The sequence below is a fragment of the Urtica dioica genome, chromosome 3 (genome assembly GCF_054948205.1).
Source record: "Urtica dioica subsp. dioica isolate 48M chromosome 3, U.dioica_male_clone48M_v1_H2, whole genome shotgun sequence".
Taxonomy (NCBI): domain Eukaryota; kingdom Viridiplantae; phylum Streptophyta; class Magnoliopsida; order Rosales; family Urticaceae; genus Urtica; species Urtica dioica.
The window spans coordinates 665,862-691,593 of NC_142758.1; the positions used below are offsets into that span (position 1 = coordinate 665,862).

A 25,732-nucleotide genomic window follows, 5' to 3' on the forward strand; every position below is an offset into this window, starting at 1 on the left:
CACAGAGTGATTCAAGGGCAAGTCATCAAAAACCATAGTTCGATTTCAACAAAAGTAACACTTTAGTTTGTTTTTCTTTCGATTTTTGCCTTCTTCTTGAGCTTGGTGTTGAGATCTTCACGGTTAGAAGCTCTGACCTTGGAGGAGTGACCGTCACTTTGTTGTGCCTCGGGTTGGGATGGTGTAGATATGAGTTTATATTTCTCAACGGATTTTTGAACCGAAAGTTCATTCGATTCTACGTCTTTTGTCTGAGTTGGAATAATGACTGGGTCATCTTGCTTTTCAGACTTATGTTCGATGAGTACAACAGATGTTGAGATATTGGGTAGAGTGTCATGTCCAATGTCTTTAGTTTCTTCAGCAGCAAAAACAACCGTGAACTTTGTTCTCATGGCAGTAGGCATATCATTTTTTGGAGCTTTGATATACACAAGGAAGTTGTTCTTGTATGACAGCTCAAAAAAGGACTGTGGAGGCGCTTGATTAGGAGCCTAATTAAGAAATACGAACATGAATAAGTCGTAAAGCTGTAGCAAAAGAATATGAAGTTTGATCAACTTTGTAACTTACCATCGATGTTGCATCGACGATGTCCGTTGCTAGACATGAGAATATGTTTTCAGCAGTTTTTCCAAAGAGAGTAGCTGATATGAGCCCTGTTGAGTCTTCTATATCCACTTCAATTCTAGGCCTAGAACATGGTAGAATAATTTGTTATTTGTTTACTACCGTAGAGAGTCAAGAAGTGTTCGTTATTTGTATACAGGAAATACGAAAGTTAGTTGGTCGAACCAGGGAATAGCTCTTGCTTGTGGAGTATCACATAAAAGACATTCGAACACGGTTTGTAAAACTGATCCAGTTGCTCTGTGACATCTTTCGGAAGAAACGTACCAAAATGGTTGTTTAAAGTCTGTGACTTTCAACTTGCCCTTCACCCAAAATGCCGATCTCTGTACATAAAGGGAAACATGTCTAATATATGTAAATGTAAATAAAAAAAGATATGACAAACATGTCTAAGCATTCATACCATCAGAGCCATATCATGCACATGACTGATTGGAATAATTTGATCACCAGGAGGAGGACGAAGTGGAATGGATAAAGCTTCATAGCTTTTGTCGTCAATCAGATCAGCAATTTTTTTAGAGTTGTCGATGATCCTGTTAAAAGTCAATGGGAAGAGATGAGATAAAAATAATAAACAGAACATGAACTTAAAGAAAAAATAGATTTAAATTTTTTGGCATGTGTGTTGTGTAAGAAATTAGACCATCCGCGAAGTTGCTTTGCGGTGTCGAATTCAGGTTCAATGACGAAGCATGTCGTAGGTTTCGTCTGAACACTAACAGCTCCTGAAAATAAAAATAAAAACACATATAAACATTGTAAATTTCGCATTTCTATTTTTAGATACATACAAATAAGGATGTTATTGTTGGTGAACTAACCATTGTGAGAAACAACTTGTAATTGAATGGTAGCAATAATTGGCCTTCTATGAATAATGTTTGAGCGTGTTTCGCATTCATTTTTAGTGAAAGAATCCCACATCGTTAAAGTCATGGTTTGAAACCTTCGGTAATGAAATAGCAAAAGAGTCATGTCATCATTGTAAATAGAAACAAATATTCTGGAGTATGAATCAATACCAGGCATAAAATAAGGAATAATATTAAGAAATTTTTTATGAAAAAAAAATTGATATATAAAATAATATATGCTATTAAATAGATAGCAGATTTTACGTGCATAATTGAATATGAAAAATGCCTTTCCTATCTTGTTAATTTATTGATATTGTCACAGAATAATAACAGGTGCTGACTTAGTTAGAGGAATCGAATAGATGCTCTATTTTGTGACTTGGATTTGTTGAATCGACTACAAATGGTGAACCAAGATGAAATTTTTTAAAACAGACCCCCTTTAATACCTCTATAATTAAGAATCATGCTAAAGTTTTATTTAATAAAAAGAAATATATTTTAACTCATTTATCAAGTTTAAGTTTGTATGTCCTACGATTTATAATTAATTTTTATCTTTTTTTTAAAAAAAATATAGATACATGGCACTCCTAAAAATTGTTTCTGGCTCCATCCTGATTAAATGGTCAATTTACTTCCATTAATTGGATCATGTTCGTGACAAAAGTTATTTATATCGCGTTACAGACGAAAGTTTAAAACAAATAAAAAAATTAAGATGACAGAATATCAAGTTTATATATTTGCTACTAATTTGTTGGAAAAAAAAATATAATTGGAGATAGGTATGTCAAACAGAGCTAATATATAGGTACAAAAAAATGGTATTAATTCAACTATTCAAATGCTGTTCAATAGCCCTTGTCCATTTATATATTTCTTTTCCCTTACTCGGATAATAAGTCTTCCTCGTTTAGGATGAACAAATAGGGTTGGCAAAATAATTGACTGTTTATGTACTATACTTATGTCAATCAGCAAGTACAGTATGCACAATCAAATATGTAATTTCAGAATTTTGAAATTCTCACTATGCATTCAGAAGAACCACTTCTTGTATTGTGCTTGTAGTAGAGGATATCGTCTGGATTTTCCTCTTTGGACATATGTCTATAGCAGCAGCGAGGATATCTGCACATGTATTTTGTCAATTATGTTGCAGTGACACAGATTTTAGAAAGTGAACAAGAAAAGAACCACAGGTTGTAAGCATGTATTACTAATGTGTGACATTTTGTCCATATGAAGTTGAAGATCTGAGAAAGGTGTGAAGCTGTAAGTCGATTCCAATAAGGTTGCATGGTTTTCTTCTACTTCTTGAATCGTTGTTCGCGAATTTAGAGTCCAGTACAGTTCGTCATGGCACTGTTTGTACTCTGTCTTTGCTTCCTTAACAGATGCATTTGAGATGAGATATGTTTTAGTCAGTTGGAGTTTGTTTTGGAAAGCTGTAATCGCTGAATCAAACATCGCTGCCCGTATTTTGTTTCCCTGTGACAAAATCAACAACAAAGGTAAATATAGCAGAGAATATTCGTTAATAACATTTGTTAAGAAAGATGAAAAACCTCCGGGTCTACTAAAATCAACGATTGGTATTTGACAGGGCTTCGAGTTGAAGAACGGGGTGTTGTCTTTTCCGCAATAACGACTTTCGATGTCCAGCCCAGTTCATCTTTTTGTATTTCAGGTATCAACTTATATTTGTTTGAGGTAATCTCAGAACTGTTGACACACGTACAATCACAAAGAAGATTGAATAGAATGTAAAAAAAATCTGAAGAAAAAGGGATACTTTTCTAACACCATGTAAACTAACCTTGAAACCATCACGTAGAGAGCTGAGAGAGCAAAAGAAAATATAATATTTTAGGTGACATATATGAAGTACTCAGATTAAGGTACACTAATTTATAGTCCACACCATAGCAAAAGTTGTAGAGGCTGGCTGTTGGTATTCTATTAGGTGTCTCTTCTTATTTTAATTGATGAAGTGACATGAGATAAGATTAAGCTGACATGATTATTAATCAAGTTGACTTGCAACTAAAATATTTTAAACTAACTTGATATCTTAAAAAATGGACCAGAAAACCTATTTCCTAATTGAAACCACATTAGTTCCATTTCCTTGCCACTAAACCATTGCCCTGGGCAAGAAAAAATAACAACAAAAAAAAAAGATACAGACCTGGAGGTCGAGCTCGCCTAGGGGTCGAGATCGCCTGGAGGTCGAGCTCGCCTGGAGGTCGAGCCTGGCCTGGAGGTCGACCCTGGTTGGAGGTCGACCCTGCCTGGAGGTCGAGCTCGCCTGGGGGTCGACCCTGCATACCGGAGTCAGCAGCCGTGCACAATAGAAGTTGACGTTTTTTATTTCTTTTTTCATTTAAAAACAAGATCCTCTTCTTCCGCGCGCTAGCCGTACAACCAAGTTGTGCGTAATTGGAATTGTTTGAAATTACGGCTGATAATAAGAGAAGAAGATATAATCAAGACAACACACAAGATAAAATAACAAGAGAGGGCTTTTAGGCCGCGACTGCAACGAAATCACTGTCAAAGACGAACATTGAAGGAGATTAGAGTGGATAGAACTAACCACGAAGGCGTGACAAAAGCGCGGCCGATGTCGGACCGGAAGCGGTTCGGCTGAGTCAAGTTCGGGGAGATGGAGATGAACTGTTTGCTGGCCTACGGGGAGTCGGCCAACCTCCACAAGCGCCTCTTCACGATCAGAGAGTCGTCTCAGATGAGTTTGCTGCGTCTGCGGCAGTGTCGCCACCGTCGTCCAGCGGCCCATCGCCGGAGGCCACAAGACAGAGACCCCTCGCCTTTGCGAGTCCGCTGATTCCAAGAAAGAGCGTGATTTGAAGCTTTATCTTTGCCGCAACCCTCTTAATTTCCTCCTTTAGGTTCCTTTTTTTTTTTTTTTAAAGAACCATGGACATTAGGTCGAAGAAGAGGAGAAGACAGGTCAAGAAAATCAAGCTGAGAAGACCAGCAAGAATCCACGTGTCACTAAGAGTTCATTAAGAGACTAGTAAAAATTTCGCCACGTGGCGCTCAAGGAAGGGGGCAAAGGATTTCCACGTGGCAGAGCGTGGTTAGGAGTTTAAGGAGCGTAGATACTTAATATCTATGCTATGGATTGAATGCCACGTTGTGGTTAACTTTTCATTCTTTATTAGAATAATGGCTCAGCTGTGTCAAGTAAATTTGTGTATATGTAACCGCCTTTGACAAGTTATCTGACATACACAAGCAAAAAAACAAACCCCAAAACCTGTTAGCGGTGTTTACTATCCATATAAGGCGGTGATATATACAATAGCTTAGCCCATTCATCTACATATTTCTTTTTTAATGAGAAAAAAAACGTGAAGCGGTTAAGTTTGTCATTTAGGTTATCGGATCAACATATTCTTCCATATGTGGCGAATTAAAAAAAAAATTAAAAAAAAATCGGCCGACATAATTCAAATACTTATAAATAAATGCTTCTCACTGACATTCTCACACACACTTTTCTTATCGTATTAAGTTTTATTTTTCCTCTCTTCTACCCAGAGCCTCTTCCCCTCTTAACCATTACGTCTCCATTTATTTGATAAAAAAAAAATATACGTCTCCATTTACAAAACAAAAAAAAAAGTTTAAAACAAGGAAAAAAAAACCTTTATCAATATATACAGCTCTCCGTTGTAGGTGTATTTAATACCTGGTATTATACTCTTCAAATATATACGTTATATATGTTTATTTCTGGTTTTTACTCCGTATGCGTTAATGGTGACATCCAATATATTTTATAAGATAATTTCTTTCTTTCGTGCGTAATTTTTATTTCATTTCAACGCAGACTAACGTTTCTAGCCCGACGGTCTCTTATAAGTACCAACAAAACTCTTTATCATCGTTATCAACGTAAGTCATTTATTGTTCATTTAAAATAAATATATTGGTTGTTTTTGTGTTCTTTTCATAATCGTATAATATAGCAATATATACTTAGAATTTGAATTACTATTGTGCCCAAACATTCTCTTATTTTCACATGTTTTTTTATGAGATCTATCCCTTATATGTTGTTATCAATTATTTTAATATTTGTTTTCGGCTATCATTTGTTGGGTCTTCCCAAACGTTTACATGGGAGAAAAATAGCAAGCATACCTTTGGTTATGTTCTTCTTCTTCTTTCAGTTACGGTTTAATTTTTTAATATGTGTGGGATTCGATTATTAATTAAATAATACTTTTTGCTGGTGGTTCATATTAAGTTCATAATTTCTATTTACTCATAAACTTCGGAGATATTATAATGTGCATATTTAATCGGCATACATATACATATATATAAGTACTCTTTGGTAACTAATAGGCCTTCGCAATAGTAGGTAATGGGTTAATGAGCATATATTTACCTTCGCATATAATAATATATATGATAATGGACATATATTTGGCTGATTTGGGATCCTCTTCGTTGGTGAGTTTACTGTTTTTGATTTTTTAGAAAGCTTTAATTTCTATTATTTTCTTACGGCATCGTAGATACCGTCGTTAATAATATCTTTACTGTTATTTTATTTTTCATAGCCTCAATTTTACATGCTATAGTGAACGTTCACTACCATTACAATTTGTCTTTTTTTTTTTTTTTTTTGCTTAAGAGTTACGAAGTCATTTTGTTACATTTGCCTATTTTGTTATGATACTGGTTTTGAAAATGGTTTATATTTTCAGGTGCACACAAAAAAATATATAATTTACGCCGAACAAGCATCAGAAATTCTGCATATATCATTTCTAAACAAGAGGACTTTACTGGTAATTGGTCTCATAGTAGCTGCTCCAACGTGCACAAGTAAGTCATTTTCTTTCTTAACCACAGACATTTACATGATCGTTGGTCTTATATTGTTCGTATTGCTTCAAAGTACATGAATATGCCATTCTGGTCGTTTTCTGGTCGACATTGCTGCTACATTATTTACGTATTCTAGATTTTGTTTCCGTATTGAATTTTCCTCTTCTTCAATATCATACTAATGAAAAATAATATAACTAACTTTTTTACGAAATAAGAATACAGGTCTAGATTGATAAGGGAATATATATATATATATATATATATATATATATATATATATATATATATATATATATATATATATATAGAAATAGAAAATAGAAGTATTATAATGACCAACTTATTTGGTGTATATAACTAATCAGCTTGGCTAATAAATTTAATTCTTTTGGTAAATTTGTAACTGTTTGTTATATTTGTTTTCTTTTTCTTAGCTGTCGTGAATAATGGGTAGAAAACGTGGAAATCCAAAATCAAGTGATGATGGCCCCGGGAAAAATAAACGCCCTAAATCTTATGAGATTAAAAAACATGTTACGACAAGAACTGGGACTTCAGATCTTGATTCTAAAATACCAATTTTACCCCGTCACACCCAAAGAAGAATATCATTAATTTCTAATATGCAATCAGAATCACCAGAAATAGCATCATCACCGGAAATAACATCGGCACTGAATACTTCATATTTAGATTTGGGAGACTGTGAATATTGTGGTGCTTTATTTTGGTTCAAGGAGAGATCAACAGATAGTGGTTTACCAAAATATAATTTATGTTGTCAAAAAGGTAAAGTGAAATTACCACTATTGAAAGATAGTCCTCCTATATTAGATGATTTATTACAATCTAATGGTGGATCAAAAAATATTTATTATAAGAACAACATACGCGAACACTAAATTTGATGTTAGCCTTTACATCTTTTGGAGCAAGTGTAGATTCAAACATAAATAATTCTCGCGGTCCATATGTTTTTAAAATAAGTGGCCAGGTGCATCATTTATTGGGGTCTCTATTGCCAATTGATAATAAACCTCCGAGATTTGCACAATTATACATATATGACACAGAAAATGAAATTCAAAATAGACTCTCAACACTTAAATTCGACGACCTTTCGAGAATTATTACAGTCAATTATCATAAAATTGATTAACATGTTGGATGAAACAAATATATTAGTTCAAACTTTTAGAACGATAAGAGATCGATACAAAGAAACAAATATGCCATGTATGAAACTTCGACTTCTCGGCCGAAGAAATTATGATTCTAATGAATATGATTTACCAACATCAAATGACATTGGTGGATTAATAGTTGGTGACATCGGAGAATATGAAAAAGGAAAGGATATAATAGTTGAAACAAAATCAAATGATCTACAAAGAGTTACTAAGTTACACCCATCATATATGTCGTTACAATATCCATTATTGTTTCCCTATGGTGAAGACGGATTCAGACCTGACTTAAAATTGAATACAGATCATTTGAACAATAAACCTTTACGTAAAAGAGTTCCAATGCGAGCTCTTTATTGCTATCAAATACAACAACGTTCTACTTTAAAAAGTACTCTTTTAAGAAGTGGTAGATTATTTCAACAATATTTAGTTGATGCGTATGCCTCGGTAGAAGAAGATCGATTAGATTTTGTTAGAAAAAATCAAAAAAAACTTTAAGATCATAAATCTATCATGGTATCCAAGATGCTATTCACAGGGGAGATACTGATGCAAATACAATTGGAAAAAAGATCATTCTTCCATCGAGTCATACAGGAAGTTCAAGATATATGGTACAAAATTATCAAGATGCGATGGCGATTTGTAGAGAATATGGAAATCCCGATTTATTTGTAACTTTTACATGTAACCCAAAATGGCCAGAAATTAGAAGAGCGCTATCAGAAATAAGAGAAATGCTTCATTATTTTAATATTTGTTTTCGGCTATCATTTGTTGGGTCTTCCCAAACGTTTACATAGGCGAAAAATAGCAAGCATGCCTTTGGTTATGTTCTTCTTCTTCTTTCAGTTACGGTTTAATTTTTTAATATGTGCGGGATTAGATTATTAATTAAATAATACTTTTTGCTGGTGGTTCATATTAAGTTCATAATTTCTATTTACAGGAAGTCCAAGATATATGGTACAAAATTATCAAGATGCGATGACGATTTGTAGAGAATATGGAAATCCCGATTTATTTGTAACGTTTACATGTAACCCAAAATGGTCAGAAATTAGAAGAGCGCTATCTATAATCCCTGGCCAAAAAACTGAAGATCGACCTGATATAATAGCTAGAGTATTTAAACTTAAATCAGATCAAATACTTTTAATTATTAAATCAGGAACTATATTCGGACCAATAATTGCTGATTTATATGTTGTGGAATTTCAAAAAAGAGGATTACCACATTGTCATTTCTTATTTTGGTTACATCCTGAAAATAAAATACACAATCCATCACAAATTGATAAATTAATTTCAGCAGAAATACCAGACCCAACCTCTGATTTATTGGGATATAATATCGTCACCGAATTTATTATTCATGGGCCATGTGGTCTTGCTAAAACAAACGATGCATGTATGAAGAATTCGATGTGCTCTAAAATGTTTCCCAAACAAATTAAAAATGAAACAACTGTTGCTGAAAATGGAATTATTAACTACAAACGGAGAAACACAAATTTTTATTCAGAAAAAGAGCATATCAAATTAGATAATAGATTCGTTGTACCTTATAATAGAGAGTTGTGTCTAAAATTTCATCCTCACGTCAATACTGAGGTTTGTACACAATCAATGCTAATAAAATATTTATTTAAATATTTAACAAAAGGACCAGACCGTATAAGAACAGTTCTTGAAAATAATATATGCTCAGAAAATTTTACAGAAATAAATATTTATGAAGTTGATGAAATTAAAAATTATATTAATTATCATTACATCACACCGTATGAAGGTATATGGAGATTATATGAATATCCTATACATCATAGAAAACCATCTATTCAACGATTATCAATCCATTTACCTCATACACAAAATATTACATATCATTCAAATCAACGTCTTGAAAATATTCTAAAAAACCTGGAATTCAAAAAACAACTTTAACTGAATGGATGACGATAAACAAATCAAATGATGAAGCAAAAGAGCTTACATATATACAGTTTCCAAAAAAATGGGTTTGGAACAACAAAGATAAAATATGGACTCCGCGACGTTTTGGTCATTCAATTGGACGAACATACTATATTCATCCAAATTCTGGAGAGTTATATTACTTACGATTACTTTTAAATAATAAAAAAGGAGCTACTAGCTTTGAATCTATACGAACAATTAATGATTTAACTCATCCAACATTTCAATCGACATGTAATGCATTAGGATTACTAGGTGATGATAAGGAATGGAATGAGTCGATTTTGGAAGCCGCATTCATCTCAACATCAACTCAATTGAGACAATTATTTATTTTATTACTTTTATTTTGCAATGTAAATGATCCAATAAAATTGTTTAACAAACACTGGAAACTTATGACAGATGATATCATACATAGAATTCAAAAAGTATTTAACAATAGAAACTTCAAAATACCTGAAAATAAATTATATGATTATGTATTATATGAATTAGAGAAATTATTAAATATGAATTCATCAACTTTGAGCAATTATAATTTACCCCTACCAAAAGCATCATTACTTGATGATTTAAATAACAAGCTTTTAAGAGATGAATTAAATTACAATACAGATCAATTAAAACAAGATAATAAAAAATTAGTTTCCCAATTAAATGAAGAACAAAAAAATATTTATGAGAAAGTTTTGGATTCAGTTAGACACCACCATCAAAAATTATTTTTTGTTTATGGACATGGAGGGACAGGGAAAGCATATCTTTCGAATACTATAATAAGTAAAATGAGATCAAATAATGATATTGTTTTAGCTGTCGCATCATCTGGAATAGCACTTCTACCTAAAGGAAGAACAGCACATTCTCGATTTAAAATACCATTATCGATAGATAAATTTTCTACATGTTATATAAAAAAGCAAACACAATTAGCCAAACTAATTGAAAAAACGTCACTTATATTATGGGATGAAGCTCCAATGAATAACAAATATTGTTTTGAAGCTTTAGATAAAACATTACAAGATCTGAGAAATAACTACAACACACCATTTGGAGGAATGACTGTACTATTAGGTGGCGACTTTCGTCAAATTTTACCAATTATAACACATGGATCTAAAGAACATATAATTGACGCAACGTTAACTAATTCTTACTTGTGGCCACATTTTGAAATATTAACTTTAAAACATAATATGCGGCTTACAAGACATAATATATCACAAGAAGAAAAAGAAGAAATTACTCAGTTTTCTAAATGGATTTTAAACATTGGCGATGGTATTATAGACGGAATCAAAGATTCGGAAAATGAAGATGCCACATGGATTGAAATACCAGAAATTTTTTTATTGCATTATGATTCAGACCCAATTCAAATGATTTTTCATTCAATATATACTAATTTCATGGCTAATTTTAATAATATTGATTATTTGAAACAAAGAACAATTGTAGCCCTAAAAAATAAAACTGTTGATCAAATAAATCAATATATTTTATCTTTAGTGCCAACAGACTCAAAATGTTACTATAGTTATGATACAATTTTGCCGTCATATGGAAATGTTGAACAACTAAATCTTTTATATCCAGAGGAATTTCTAAATACATTAAACTTTAACGGAATACCACCACATGAATTAAATATGAAAATAGGAACGCCTATTATGTTATTGCGAAATTTAAATCAATCTTTAGGACTATGTAATGGGACCCGACTTTTAATCACACAATTAAATAACCGAATTATTGAAGGCCAAATCATTAACTCCGATAACACAACTGAAAAAGTATATATTCCTATAATAGAAATGAATGTACATGAATCAAAGTGGCCTTTCATATTAAAAAGACGACAATTTCCTGTCAAAATTTCGTATGCCATGACGATAAATAAAAGTCAAGGACAATCTCTTGATAAAATTGGTTTGAACATAGAAAATGAAATGTTTACTCATGGTCAATTATACGTAGCTTTATCTAGAGTTAAATCACCGAATGGATTGTTTATATTAATTCATAAATGCATGGAGAAATATCCAAATATGATAAAAAAATATTGTTTACAAAGAAATTCTAAGTAGTACTAAATAGCAAAAACCACAATATCATTTTTATTCGTTTCTTATATATCATAAATACTCATGTATTATTGTTGTGACTGTGCACATAACGTGAATACTAATAACATGAAGAAAAAAAAACTAACAACATAATGTAATCACGGGGAAGTTTTCAAGAAGTTGGGTCATCAAAGCTTTACCCCTGCCCGACCTATATGTCACATCTATGTTTCGGGTGATGAAGATGTAAGTATATATAACTATTTAAGGTATGAATTGTTTTATTCTAAATTCCCATTGATTTTTACCTATCATTCTATGAAATATTTTCCCATTTTTTATATTAATAATTTTATCAAATCATATATGCACCAGTTGGAGCTCAGGATACGAAAAAAAACGTAACGCCAAAAAGACAATTAAATCGCAGTGTAAATAAGGAAGTTGAGTACTGCCATCTTGCAATTAAATGGCATACATAATCTTTGTTTTTGGCTAGTTTATAATATTGCCTATCGACTACAAATTTCTTTTTAAATGCTTATTATCTATGTGTGTGTATATATATATATATATATATATATATTTAATTTTTTATATTTTTTTTGCAATTTATAGTTTTTCATGGATATAAACGTAATTGGAGTTGTAACCAGCATCCAACAAATACAGCATTAATTGTCAACGGCAAACAACATCAAGAAAACGATCAATATTGAACATATCAGGTACATGTTACATACCTACATTCATTTGTACTACTTATTATTACAACTTTACTTACACTTACAGCAATATAAACTTCTTTTTTCCTATTCAATTCTTATGCAGGAAAAGGAAAATCAGACGTCGTAAATACATTTTCTTCAATGTACATATCTCTTTTATGTCTATATTTATCGTTGCCAAAGATCATTGTTAAATCTTGGCGTGATTATAAATTAGTTTTTACCCTATATTTGTTCTTAAACTTTCTTAATTTATAAAGAGTCAAGTATTTTAGAATGTATTTACTACTTTTAGAATTATCCTGCAGCAACACGCGTGTAAACAAACTCGTCACAACTAAAAGAGTGAGACAGCAAATAATGCCTCTCTGTCGTAGCTCTTTCCTACACACGTACTATATATATATGATCAGTGGCGGATCCAGACTCGGAAGGCGGGAGGGGGGGGCGGCGGGGGGGCCAAAACTGAATTTTGGCCGGAAAAAAAAAAAAAAAAATTAAGCCTGAATTTTTTTGGGGGGGGGGGGGGGGGGCAGGCCTCTTGGGCCCTTCATCGTCGGTCCGCCACTGTATATGATCACTTTTTTATATATCATTTCTTGGATTAGATTTACACTGCTTTAGATATTTGTCAAGTCTCACACTACTTTGATTTCCACGGAATCAAATATATTACGGTACGTAATTCAAAATATATTTACATTTTCAAACACGTCTGAAAGAATTATTTACACCAATATTTCATCATAGACTTGACCGGACAATGGACTATTGTTTTTAGGATTAATTACATCAATTTCTCAACGACTTTTGCACCATTAACATAATACTCACTGAATTTTCAAACCTTACAAAGGTTTACCTTAAAGTTTGTAATTGTTACACAATTACCCATTCAGTCTAACTTTTAACATAATGTATGATAATTTCATACAAATTTACTTAAATATCCTTTTATTTGATTTTTTTAATGTTATTCATATATTATTTTAAGGATAACTTTGCAGAGCTTTACCACTCCAGAAACCAAGAATCAGCAAATGGACATACCGAGAATTCAAACTTTCATAAATTATTGAGATAGCGAACTAAAAAATAAAAAATTGAATTGGGCTTTGACTTGGATTGACAAGTCGATGGTAGTTTTGATATCACCGACAATTCCTTGAACAACCACGCTCTGACCTCCTCCACAGCTCCGTCAACTCGTCCAGATACTCTCTCTCTCTCTCTCTCTCTCTCTCTCTCTCTCTCTCTCTCTCTCTCTCTCTCTCTCTCTCTCTCTCTCTCTCTCTCTCTCTCTCTCGGCGGACTTCTCTTCGCCAGCGCCAATGTTAGTCTCCCAACCCCGTAACAATGACTCGTCCGACGACCGCAGCGTGACCCCTTGCGCAACACCCTCCTCGGTCCCTCCGCCGCTCCTCTTCTTCCTCTTCCGACCTCCGGCTTTGGTCAAGATTGTGGAGCTTTAGTCGCCCTCTGTATTTATTAATTTATTTTCTGATATATATATATATATATATATATATATGTTTAGAACTCAACCCACTAATCATATAATGCTAATAAAGTAATCTTATTATCGAATTTAGTAATATCATTATTAATCTCACTTGCTGTAATTGTGATTGACAGCATTAATTCTGAAAAACGGGTATTCGCAGAATTAAATAAATATTTATGGTAGAATTGTTTATTTATTGTTTGATCAAGTAAATAAACAATTATTAATTATTTGTTTATTGTTGGACCAACTAAATAAATAATTAATTGGGTTTTAAGCAATTGGGCCTTGCACAAAATATGAAAATCGAATTAGGGTTTTTGGCACTAGGAATTTGCGCAAATCCCCTTGGACGTGTGCCATCAAGTTCGAAATTTTCATAATTGGTATTTACCAATTTTTTCTCTTTAGTTATTTAAATAAATGAGAGAGAATAATATAAGATATTGTCCTTTATTTTCTCCTTATTTAAAGGAAAGTATTTAGGAGAATATATGAGAATATATTTAAAAGGAAATAATATATTCTCCTTTATTCTCTCACTAAATAAAATATACTCTATTTAAATAGAGAATAATATCTCATAGATATTGATCTGATGGATGAGAGAAAAAGTAGGATTCACTTGTTGAGATCCAAGGGCCTACATTTAATCCACCAGTGTGAACACAATAAAAGGAAATAAAATATTCTGGAAGATTTCATGAATATCTCCTTTTACTACTATAAATAGGGGTTCATGAGAAGGCAAAAAGCAAGGATTTTGACCTAACAATTTCGTGGCTCACCCTTGGCCGTGCGAAATTTTCTCTCCCTCCCCTCGGAAATTCGTTTCCATTCTTAGTAAAATAAGAGAGAGATCTCGAAACACCTAGTTTCGTGATCTAGTGAGATAAAGACTGTGCCCACTCATCTTTCTTATTCGTCTCGGAGATTACGTTTCGGAAGACTAAGGTGTCATCCTCGAGTCCTTCATCAAGACGACGCAAGGAGTACGCGATTGGTTTAGGAGCGTTCTGTAGCTGAACCGAAAATCAATGTAAGTATTCGTTTTTCGTTCAAATCGGTTGCTTGATAAATATGCTCTCGTGAATTAAATTAATTAAACATAACTAGATCTTGTTAATTATAACCATAATTTAATTAGCTTATGATCAGCGTAATTAATTATTTTTCCGCATTAATATGGTTATATGGTGGAATCATCCCATACGAGGCGCATCAGAGCGATTGTTCGTGTCTGATGCGAGCCCGATTCGCCCGGTGGTGTTCCATTCGAGGAGGTTGTGTGTGGGAAGGCTTTTGAGACTGCGCGGTCAAGATGGATGAAGTGGAGGGATTGAAATGTGTTTGAGAGGTTTGAGTATCAGACCAAGAGAAAAAAAAAAAGAAAAAAGAAGAAGAATGGAACTTAATAATAAATAAAATATGAATTAAATAAGTAATATAATGAAAAGGATATTTAAGTAAATTTGTATCAGGTAAACGTTTGTAAGATTTAAAAATTTAGGGGGCATTGTGTTAATCGTGTAAAAATTCAGGGGGGATTTATATAATAAATCCTTGTTTGTAAGGTATAAGGTTCCATCAATTTCACTTCAGGTTATAAGTTATTAACAGTGCTTAAATGTTGAGTTATTATATATTTTTATAAAAGAGGACTTTAAAAAAAAAAAAAAACTTCAATAAAAGAGGACGTGACACTTTGGGATTCAATATTTATGATTGAATTCAGTGAATAATTATCATACACCATTAAGAATAATACTCAATCACCATACAAATATAAACATTGTATAGGTCTAAAGATGTAAAAAAAAAAAAAAAAAAAAAAAAAAAAAGAAGGTCGGGTCGGCCCTTTTTTTCAAGCCCAAAATAGACCCGTGTCCGGGCCCATCCAAATCCTTTTTATTAGAGGGACGGGTCTGATCAGGACTAACAAATAAGATCTTTAACCCAACGCAGGGCCAAACCCTCGACGCCGAGGGCTTGGCACATGCTCAAGCTTGAAGAGGGCCTAAACTCCGCCTTAAAATGTTCAAAATATAATCATAAAAAAAAACTAAATATTTTTTAAAATTCAAAATATACACTTTTAATCAAAATAACAAAAAAATAGTAAAAAAAATTTATATCAAAAGTATTTTGTAAACATAAAAACATAAATTTTAAACAAAAATAAAATATTTATTTTATTTTAAAAGGGTTGGACCCGAACCGGGCCAGGCCCCAACTCAGCTTTTTTGATGGCCCCGGCCATGCCGGACTTGAGGACCTATACTCTAAGCCGAGTCCAGGCCCTTTAACAGGCACGGTTCAGCCAAACATAATATATTCTCCTTTATTTTCTCACTAAATAAAATATTCTCTATTTAAATAGAGAATAATATCCCATAGATATTGATCTGATGGATGAGAGAAAAAGTAGGATTCACTTGTTGAGATCCAAGGGCCTACATTTAATCCACCAGTGTGAACACAATAAAAGGAAATAAAATATTCTGGAAGATTCAATGAATATCTCCTTTTACTACTATAAATAGAGGTTCATGAGAAGGCAAAAAGTAAGGATTTTGACCTAACAATTTCGTGGCTCACCCTTGGCCGTGCGAAATTTCCTCTCCCTCCCCTCGGAAATTCGTTTCCATTCTTAGTAAAATAAGAGAGAGATCTCGAAACACCTAGTTTCGTGATCTAGTGAGATAAAGACTATGCTCACTCATCTTTCTTATTCGTCTCGGAGATTACGTTTCGGAAGACTAAGGTGTCATCCTCGAGTCCTTCATCAAGACGATGCAAGGAGTACGCGATTGGTTTAGGAGCGTTCTGTAGCTGAACCGAAAATCAATGTAAGTATTCGTTTTTCGTTCAAATCGATTGCTTGATAAATATGCTCTCGTGAATTAAATTAATTAAACATAACTAGATCTTGTTAATTATAACCATAATTTAATTAGCTTATGATCAGCGTAATTAATTATTTTTCCGCATTAATATGGTTATATGGTGGAATCATCCCATACGAGGCGCATCAGAGCGATTGTTCGTGTCTGATGCGCGCCCGATTCACCAACAATATATATATATATATATATATATATATATATATATATATATATATATATATATATATATCTTTATTCTGTTAAATGTACTCTCATTTAATATAATAATTTCATTTTTAATTTTTATTACGAGAAATTGTAATTATGAGAATTTATTAATTTTTAATTATGAGAAATTCGTTTCATTTCAGGAGGGGCAGAGGAGGGGCGCGAAGTGGCGGCACATGGCCGACGGAGAGGGTGGTGGTGTTCCATTCGAGGAGGTTGTGTGTGGGAAGGCTTTTGAGACTGCGCGGTCAAGATGGATGAAGTGGAGGGATTGAAATGTATTTGAGAGGTTTGAGTATCAGACCAAGAGAAAAAAAAAAGAAAAAAGAAGAAGAATGGAACTTAATAATAAATAAAATATGAATTAAATAAGTAATATAATGAAAAGGATATTTAAGTAAATTTGTATCAGGTAAACGTTTGTAAGATTTAAAAATTTAGGGGGCATTGTGTTAATCGTGTAAAAATTCAGGGGGGATTTATATAATAAATCCTTGTTTGTAAGGTATAAGGTTCCATCAATTTCACTTCAGGTTATAAGTTATTAACAGTGCTTAAATGTTGAGTTATTATATATTTTTATAAAAGAGGACTTTAAAAAAACAAAAAAAAAAACTTCAATAAAAGAGGACGTTACACTTTGGGATTCAATATTTATGATTGAATTCAGTGAATAATTATCATACACCATTAAGAATAATACTCAATCACCATATAAATATAAACATTGTATAGGTCTAAAGATGTAAAAAAAAAAAAAAAAAAAAAAAAAAAGGTCGGGTCGGCCCTTTTTTTCAAGCCCAAAATAGACCCGTGTCCGGGCCCATCCAAATCCTTTTTATTAGAGGGACGGGTCTGATCAGGACTAACAAATAAGATCTTTAGCCCAACGCAGGGCCAAACCCTCGACGCCGAGGGCTTGGCACATGCTCAAGCTTGAAGAGGGCCTAAACTCCGCCTTAAAATGTTCAAAATATAATCATAAAAAAAACTAAATATTTTTTAAAATTCAAAATATACACTTTTAATCAAAATAACAAAAAAATAGTAAAAAACATTTATATCAAAAGTATTTTGTAAACATAAAAACATAAATTTTAAACAAAAATAAAATATTTATTTTATTTTAAAAGGGTTGGACCCGAACCGGGCCATGCCCTAACTCAGCTTTTTTGATGGCCCCGGCCATGCCGGACTTGAGGACCTATACTCTAAGCCGAGTCTAGGCCCTTTAACAGGCACGGTTCAGCCAAACATAATATATTCTCCTTTATTTTCTCACTAAATAAAATATTCTCTATTTAAATAGAGAATAATATCTCATAGATATTGATCTGATGGATGAGAGAAAAAGTAGGATTCACTTGTTGAGATCCAAGGGCCTACATTTAATCCACCAGTGTGAACACAATAAAAGGAAATAAAATATTCTGGAAGATTCAATGAATATCTCCTTTTACTACTATAAATAGAGGTTCATGAGAAGGCAAAAAGCAAGGATTTTGACCTAACAATTTCGTGGCTCACCCTTGGCCGTGCGAAATTTCCTCTCCCTCCCCTCGAAAATTCGTTTCCATTCTTAGTAAAATAATAGAGAGATCTCGAAACACCTAGTTTCGTGATCTAGTGAGATAAAGACTATGCCCACTCATCTTTCTTATTCGTCTCGGAGATTACGTTTCGGAAGACTAAGGTGTCATCCTCGAGTCCTTCATCAAGACGACGCAAGGAGTACGCGATTGGTTTAGGAGCGTTCTGTAGCTGAACCGAAAATCAATGTAAGTATTCGTTTTTCGTTCAAATCGGTTGCTTGATAAATATGCTCTCGTGAATTAAATTAATTAAACATAACTAGATCTTGTTAATTATAACCATAATTTAATTAGCTTATGATCAGCGTAATTAATTATTTTTCCGCATTAATATGGTTATATGGTGGAATCATCCCCTACGAGGCGCATCAGAGCGATTGTTCGTGTCTGATGCGCGCCCGATTCACCAACAAGTGGTATCAGCGCTTGATGTTATGATTAATTAATCGATTCGTTCTTGTAATTAATTTAAATATGGTTTGAATAAAATTATATGTGGATGTGAATTTCATGCAATTCAATATATGATATGTGGATTGTGATTCGTGGTTTGATCGTAGAATATTTGATTCTCGCTTTTCTAGATTTTTTGTAAACCCGAAATTCAAAGGGTATAGGTTTTATGTAATTATTATTATTATTGTTGTAATCCGATGGTGCGACGTTCTTGATCACGACGATCGGCGAGAGACGGACACAAAACAAAGAAGCATGACGGACGAAGAAAGCCTCCACGACTACGCCACAAGAAAACTTGTCACAAAATTTTGTGACAAGTCTCGGCCGTCCTCTTCGTGCCGGGCCGCGGCCTCGTGGCGGCGGTGGTCCGGTGCAGCCTCAAGTCTAATCTTGACCTAGGTCAAGATTAGAGGATTCGTCCGGGCCTCAGCCCGGAAACCCTAGTGGGCCCACTCATTAAAAAAAGTTTTACCGAAAAAAATTAAGTTTTTTAAATGTTTTATTTAATTAATTGTATGGGCTGAGCCCTAATGATTTTTATTTAAAACATTACAAAATAAATGATTATGATATCGATTTATTTTAAATGGGACATTAGAATGGGCCCTTACTTAATTAATTTTTTCGATAAAAAAAATTTGAAAAATTAAATAATTTGATATTGATTTATTTTTCTAAGGGACATAAGAATGGGCCCAATTGAATCCATGGGCCAATATGATTGGGCTCATCTTGATTTACTTTATAGAATCAAATAGGAAACGATCAATCCGAATCAAACCATTCTTGCATGCTCTTGCTTGTTTATTTAATTACTATGTCATGCTTGTATGCTATAACTTAGATCATGTATCGTATGTTAATGGTTGTCATGGGCTTTCATTCATTAAAATTGTCTAATTGGATTAGGATAGTTAATTAATGAATGAGTTGAACGTATCGGAGAGCTCTGTCACCAAGCCGATAAGAGGCTAAGCTGAGAGGTACTTAAGAAGACCTAGTGTCTCACCTTCTCTACTGGGAGCTTTTTCGTGATGGAATACTATTAGGATAATCAAGACTAAATGTCACGAATTCCTAATCACTAAGCTCTATCGAAACATCTGTTTTTAAGGGTAGCTTAGAAACACTCGAGTTTTTAATATGACTTAGTTAACTCGAGTGGATCACCTAGATTAAAGTTAATGCTAGGAAAATTAAAATACTGAAAGTATATTGAGTCGTAGGTCTCCAACATTGACACAACACCGTGAGGATGAAAGATCCCCTCGTGACCGGCGGTTTTCTAAACATGGTGGTCAGTTCCATTCGGAAGGGCTTTTCTGATTCCAATACCAAGGTTGTGTCTCTGACGATATGTGGGAGGGTTGATCTCTGCGTGTACTAGTTACGCTAGTGCGTATGAGCTAGATTTCTTTCACTGAAATGTTGGGTTGACTCATGTATGAACCAACCGGTGGTTTCTTATGTGGCCAAATATTCCTATAAAATTGGTAGTTAGTGAGCATAGTTATGAAGGTGCATGTACTATGATTGCTCACTAATATGAGATGGTTCTCATTTTCACTAGGTGCACTCCGTTACGTCACCAGAGTGAAATGGACTGTGGCTATTAGTGGAATTACCTTGGAATATAAAAACTGGGTTCTTTTGATTAGTATTTTATCCCGTGCATGTTTGCATTATAGTTTTTATTTCCTAAATTATATTGATAGTTGTTTCTTTTCATATTGCTAGTAAATGTGCTTTTATGTTTTTAGTAATCATGTCAAACCCTATTATGGCCCTGTTGTCGAAAGACGTCCTGACTGGAGATAACTTCCCTAAGTGGAAGTCGAATCTCAACATTGTGCTTGTGAGTGAAAGCATTCGCGTTATCCTCACTGAAGACAGACCTCTTCTTCCTGCTCATGGTGCCTCCAAGAACTTGAGGGAAGACTATGACAAGTGGACTACTGCCAATAACAAGGCGGTGGCCTACATGCTCGCAAGCATATCTGATGCGTTGCGAACTAAGATGGAATGGAAGGAGACCGCTGTGGAGATCCTTGACTCGTTGCAACAAATGTTTGGGATGCAAAGCGAGCAAGCCCGCATTGAGCTCACCCGTAAGTGCACTAGCATGACTGCGGGAACTACGGTGAGGGATCATGTCATGAAGATGACTAACTACTTCACCGAAGCTGAACTTTGTGGGGCACAGATGGATGAGGTTACTCAGGTGGGAATAATCCTGAATTCCCTTTCGAGTGACTTCATACAGTTTACGTCCAACTACATCATGAACAAGTTGACGTATGGACTGTCTCAGCTGTTGAATGAACTACAGACTTTCGAGTCTATCACTCGACATGGGAAGAACAAATGGTCGGCTCTCTATGCTGACATGAGTTCTTCGCCTAAAACCAAGAAGAAGTTGACTTCTGGTGCTGAGTCATCTAAGGCACGCCCGAATACTTCAAAGGGGAAATGTCCCGCTAAGAAGGAAAGGAAGAACTTCAAGAGAAGTGGAAAATGAAAAGAGAAGAAGCGAGAAAGCATTTGTAAATGCAACCACTGCAACACTGAAGGCCATTGGAAGAGGCATTGTCCTTTGTACTTGGCTGAGCTTGAGAAAAATAAGAAGAATGCTGGTATTGTACCTTAAAATTCATGATTAAAGATATCCTAAAAATGTTTTGAGGATAATTATTCGTGAGCATACTTCTTTTCTTGTTGCAGAGCAGATCTGATGGAGCACACGTGTGTAGACGAGCTTGCTGAACAATATCGGATTCAAGCCCGAATTGTAGAGAAGCTCATGCTCCGTTTGAAGATCTAATTTCCCACTAGTTTTATTACTTTCATTTTTGGATTTATTTTTTAACATGAGATGTGTCATTTAATAATCCGAGGTTTTCTGGACTGTAGCCTTTATGGTTATTCCAGAAAGGATGAATCTTTCTTTCTTTATGTTTTATTACATTATTTATGAACACATGGTTGTGTCTTTAAATATTTCCTTCTATAATTGAATGCCTCGATTGCTTTTATGATATTTGAATATGCATGAATGCTTATGTCCTTATGAAAAAGATATAGAATATGAAGGTCATGTTTTTCCGTTCATATGCTATATAGAAGCACAATAAATAAATATAAATATTTTCTAAGCTATTATCTCTGTTAGAATTTAATTAGCTTTTATTGCTTCATTAAATTCTTATGTTGAATATGTTTTATTGTTTAAGAACTATTTAGAGCTTTGAAAGCGTCTAAATAATTATTACCATTATTCGACAATGACTTGTGCGAATAATAAGTAATAAAGGAGACACAACTAAGAGTTAGTGTTGATGATGAATTAAATCAGTGGGAGCTTCCTTAATTGGAACCTAGTCACTAATATTCGTATTGATTGAGTGAGAGCATCCTTGAATGGAACCTAGCCACTCTAGATTTATTGATTGAGTGTGAGTATCCTTAATTGGATTCTAGTCACTATTGTTCAATAAAAGAGTGCGAGCTTTCTTTAATGAAATCTAGCCACTTGTTGTTCAATAAATAGCAACATCCTTCATAGGATTAAACCCATCATTGAAGATGGCATCCCTAACCGGGATGTATATGCTATTATTCAATAACTAAAGTGGAAGAGTAATCAATGATTACCTTGCCACATAAATCAATGAATTGAAAGGAATGATAATTTTGAATTATCTTGTCGTTAAAATCAATAACCTAGTGGGAGCATCCTAGAATGGATCCTTGTCACTCTCATCAACAATAAACTTTCCTTAAATGGAAAGACATGATCTTGAGATATCACTCTCGATCAAACTAACTTGTCTGAATGTTATTAGCCCATATTTAATAGATCTACCTGTTAAGCTATTAGCTTAAAGGAATAGAGAGATCTATAAAAGGATTAATGAAATGGTTTAAGCTTTAATAAGCTATAACGTAAAGGATTGAGCCCTTAAGGAGAGACATTATCATCAATGATACTCTTCTTTCTGATATCACGAACCACTTCATTAGGGATCTTCAAAATTGAAGATGAACTGTCCTTTGAGGATGAAGTTCCAATAACATAAAGACATGGATCGAAGTAGTTATACTACTAAACCTTTTGAAATATGAAAGGTAGATCCTAAGTACTTAACAAACTAATCATGATTGTACATGGGTGTTTGTTATAATCAATATTTTGAGAATGATTGATAAGTGTAGCTCCTAAACAAGTGTCATGAATAAATTCATTACTATTATAGTTCTAGACCTCATTATGACACAAGTAAATTGATTGAGCTAACTGTTTCTAAAATTAAATTTAGAAACAACATGCTCGTTCCATAATGTCTCAAACATACTTATTGATATAAGGTATGAGCTCAATGTTAAGGCTATTGACATTGTCTTTAAAAGGACTAATAATTAGACCTTAGACAATGTCGTATTTCCGAGAACAACTACATGTGTTGTAAACACTGTAATTTCTGGAAATAGTGAGACACTTAGTTATTTAAATATAGTCCTTAAAGTCCTGTGTATATGTTGAATATGAACACGACAAACAAGGATGAACTATAAATAACCAAGTAATGGAAATAGGTCAATAGAGTTCTTATTTAAACACGTTCAATAAATCACACTATAGTAAGTGGTGATGAGATCAAACCATGCAATGGTGCAACCTGTTTGGCACCAAAGGGATGTACACCTTGATAGGGAGACTTGTTATCTTTATATATAAAGTCTGGTGTATAATCTAAAGGTATGCAAAGTGTTAATTTGTTCTAAAGTAAATTTATTTACTGTGAACAATTTGACTTGACCTTAAATGGTAAGTCAAAGATCACTTGCAAAAATGCATGAACTAGAATAATATGAAAATGGGACATATGTCAGATCGACATAAATGATAGAGAATAGATAAAAGTGGGAATCCATATGATGGGAATCTCAATCCTGGGTCAAAGTCTAAACCGTCTATAATGATGGCAAAGAATTAAATTGGCTGAAGGAAACTTATCTTCTCTGGTCAAAGTGGGAGATTGTTAGGAATATTGCCCACTTGAAGATAATGAATAAATGATTACTAAATTCGATAATAAGATTACTTTATTAGCATTATATGATTAGTGGGTTGAGTTCTAAACAATTAGAATCAATAACAACTATCTTCCATAGCCTCCGTATTAAACTGAGTCACGTGTTGGGCACCTGAGTTCGGGCGGTGTGCTAAAACATGGTTGATGACTGATATACGCCTGGAAAACTATATCTAAAGTCATATATGTGGAACACATGGGTGAAGGTTGATCACTATGTGGGAGCATTCTGCACTTGTGGTAAGTGTACGACTTGGACAGGTCTTGGTTGTAGATGTGTCGTTTAAGGACCGTTACGACACACTAACCGAGGTCACTATGATGGTCACAGTGAGACTTGATCTAAATCCTGAAGTGATCATGGACACTGGGTTATGTTATTGAGCTCTTTGACTCATTCGCTAAAAGGCTATTCATGCTAATCAAAGCTTATGTCTTAGGAGTTTTCTCAGAGCATAATTTGAGTGGGAAATGATTTACAGATACGGAATCCAGCCTTCCTGAAAGAAGGTTAATGTTCTTGGGAGCTTCTCCGTCGGCTTCGAGAGAATTATAGGGGGCCCTGGTTAATTGGAGGAGACATGAATGAGGTGGCTTCGAATGCGGAGATCCGGGGGGGGGGGGGGGGGGGGGGGGGGGGGGGGGCAGGGACAGAGGGCCGGGGCAGCTGTCTGCGTTTCGGGACATGATGGTGGACTGTGACGTTCAGGATCTGGGCTCCGTGGGGGACATCTTCACTTGGCGGAGGGGCGGGATTGAAGAACGCCTGGATAGATGTCTGGCAAGTCATGATTGGGGAGACCTCTTCCCTCGGGCTAGAGTTCAGCATCTCGGGTTTTGGAGTACGGATCATAGACCTCTCTTGTTATGCACAGAGGGTCCGAAGACCCCTCGCCGACCAGGGAGGCCGAAGAGGTTCTTCTTTGAGGAAGCTTGGTGTGGAGAGCCGGGGTGCGAAGAAGTGGTTCGGAGGTCCTGGGACAGGGACAGAGGAGGGAACCGGAGTCGGACGTTGGCCGAGTCGATTAGACAGTGCAGAGAAGGCTTGGCCAGTTGGGGTTACGAGAAAAACAGGGGGATGAAGGATCGGATCGAGAAGCAAAAATTGATCGTAGAGTTGGCGGGCAGGTCTGGCTCGGACTTCTGCATGGAAACCTTTCGTCGTGAGGAAAGACAGTTGAATGCCTTGTTGGATAAGGAAGAGCAATTTTGGAGGCAGAGGAGCCGAGCTTCCTGGATGAAGTGCGGCAATAAAAATACGAAGTTCTTCCAGCGTAAGGCTACGACAAGGAGGAAGAGGAATACCATCAGTGACCTGTTTGACGAGAGAGAGATTTGGCGCTGTAGCGGGACGGAGATCGAATGAGTGATTTCCAGATACTTCATGGATATCTTCACTTCTTCGAGCCCGTCTCAGCAGGATATTGAGGCTGTGGTTGCTGGCATCCAACCTAAGATCTCGGAGGAGATGAACTTCGAGCTTGAGCGCCCGTTTGAGATCTCGGATGTGAGAAGTGCGCTCTCCTCGATGGACCCTATCAAAGCCCCGGGAAAAGACGGGTTCCCGGCGATCTTCTATTAGAAATATTGGGACGTGGTAGGGGAGTCGGTTTCGGAGACTTGTCTTGGGATC

At 34.6% G+C, this 25,732-nt stretch overlaps 1 protein-coding gene, 2 long non-coding RNA genes and 1 pseudogene across 3 annotated transcripts; 3 read left to right on the forward strand and 1 right to left on the reverse strand.

The window, feature by feature from the left end:
- Nucleotides 1-341: 341 nt before the first annotated feature.
- LOC149401878 (uncharacterized) lies at nt 342-885 on the reverse strand. The gene is made up of 3 exons (XR_016296051.1): nt 796-885; nt 574-694; nt 342-494 (listed from the first exon to the last, which is right to left on the reverse strand). It is a non-coding gene; the product is annotated as an uncharacterized LOC149401878 (long non-coding RNA).
- Nucleotides 886-5,018: 4,133 nt separating this feature from the next.
- LOC149401879 (uncharacterized) lies at nt 5,019-6,632 on the forward strand. The gene is made up of 3 exons (XR_016296220.1): nt 5,019-5,217; nt 5,356-5,420; nt 6,242-6,632. It is a non-coding gene; the product is annotated as an uncharacterized LOC149401879 (long non-coding RNA).
- Nucleotides 6,633-7,275: 643 nt separating this feature from the next.
- On the forward strand, nt 7,276-8,361 carry LOC149401880 (uncharacterized; annotated as a pseudogene).
- Nucleotides 8,362-24,787: 16,426 nt separating this feature from the next.
- LOC149401881 (uncharacterized) lies at nt 24,788-25,465 on the forward strand. Its single transcript, XM_089609335.1, has one exon. It carries the CDS (start codon nt 24,788-24,790, stop codon nt 25,463-25,465), a length of 678 nt encoding a protein of 225 aa, XP_089465461.1.
- The last annotated feature ends 267 nt before the right edge of the window (nt 25,466-25,732 follow it).

Coding starts and splice junctions, on each gene's coding strand:
- LOC149401881 (XM_089609335.1), top strand. CDS start 24,788: ATGGTGGACTGTGACGTTCAGGATCTGGGCTCCGTGGGGGACATCTTC.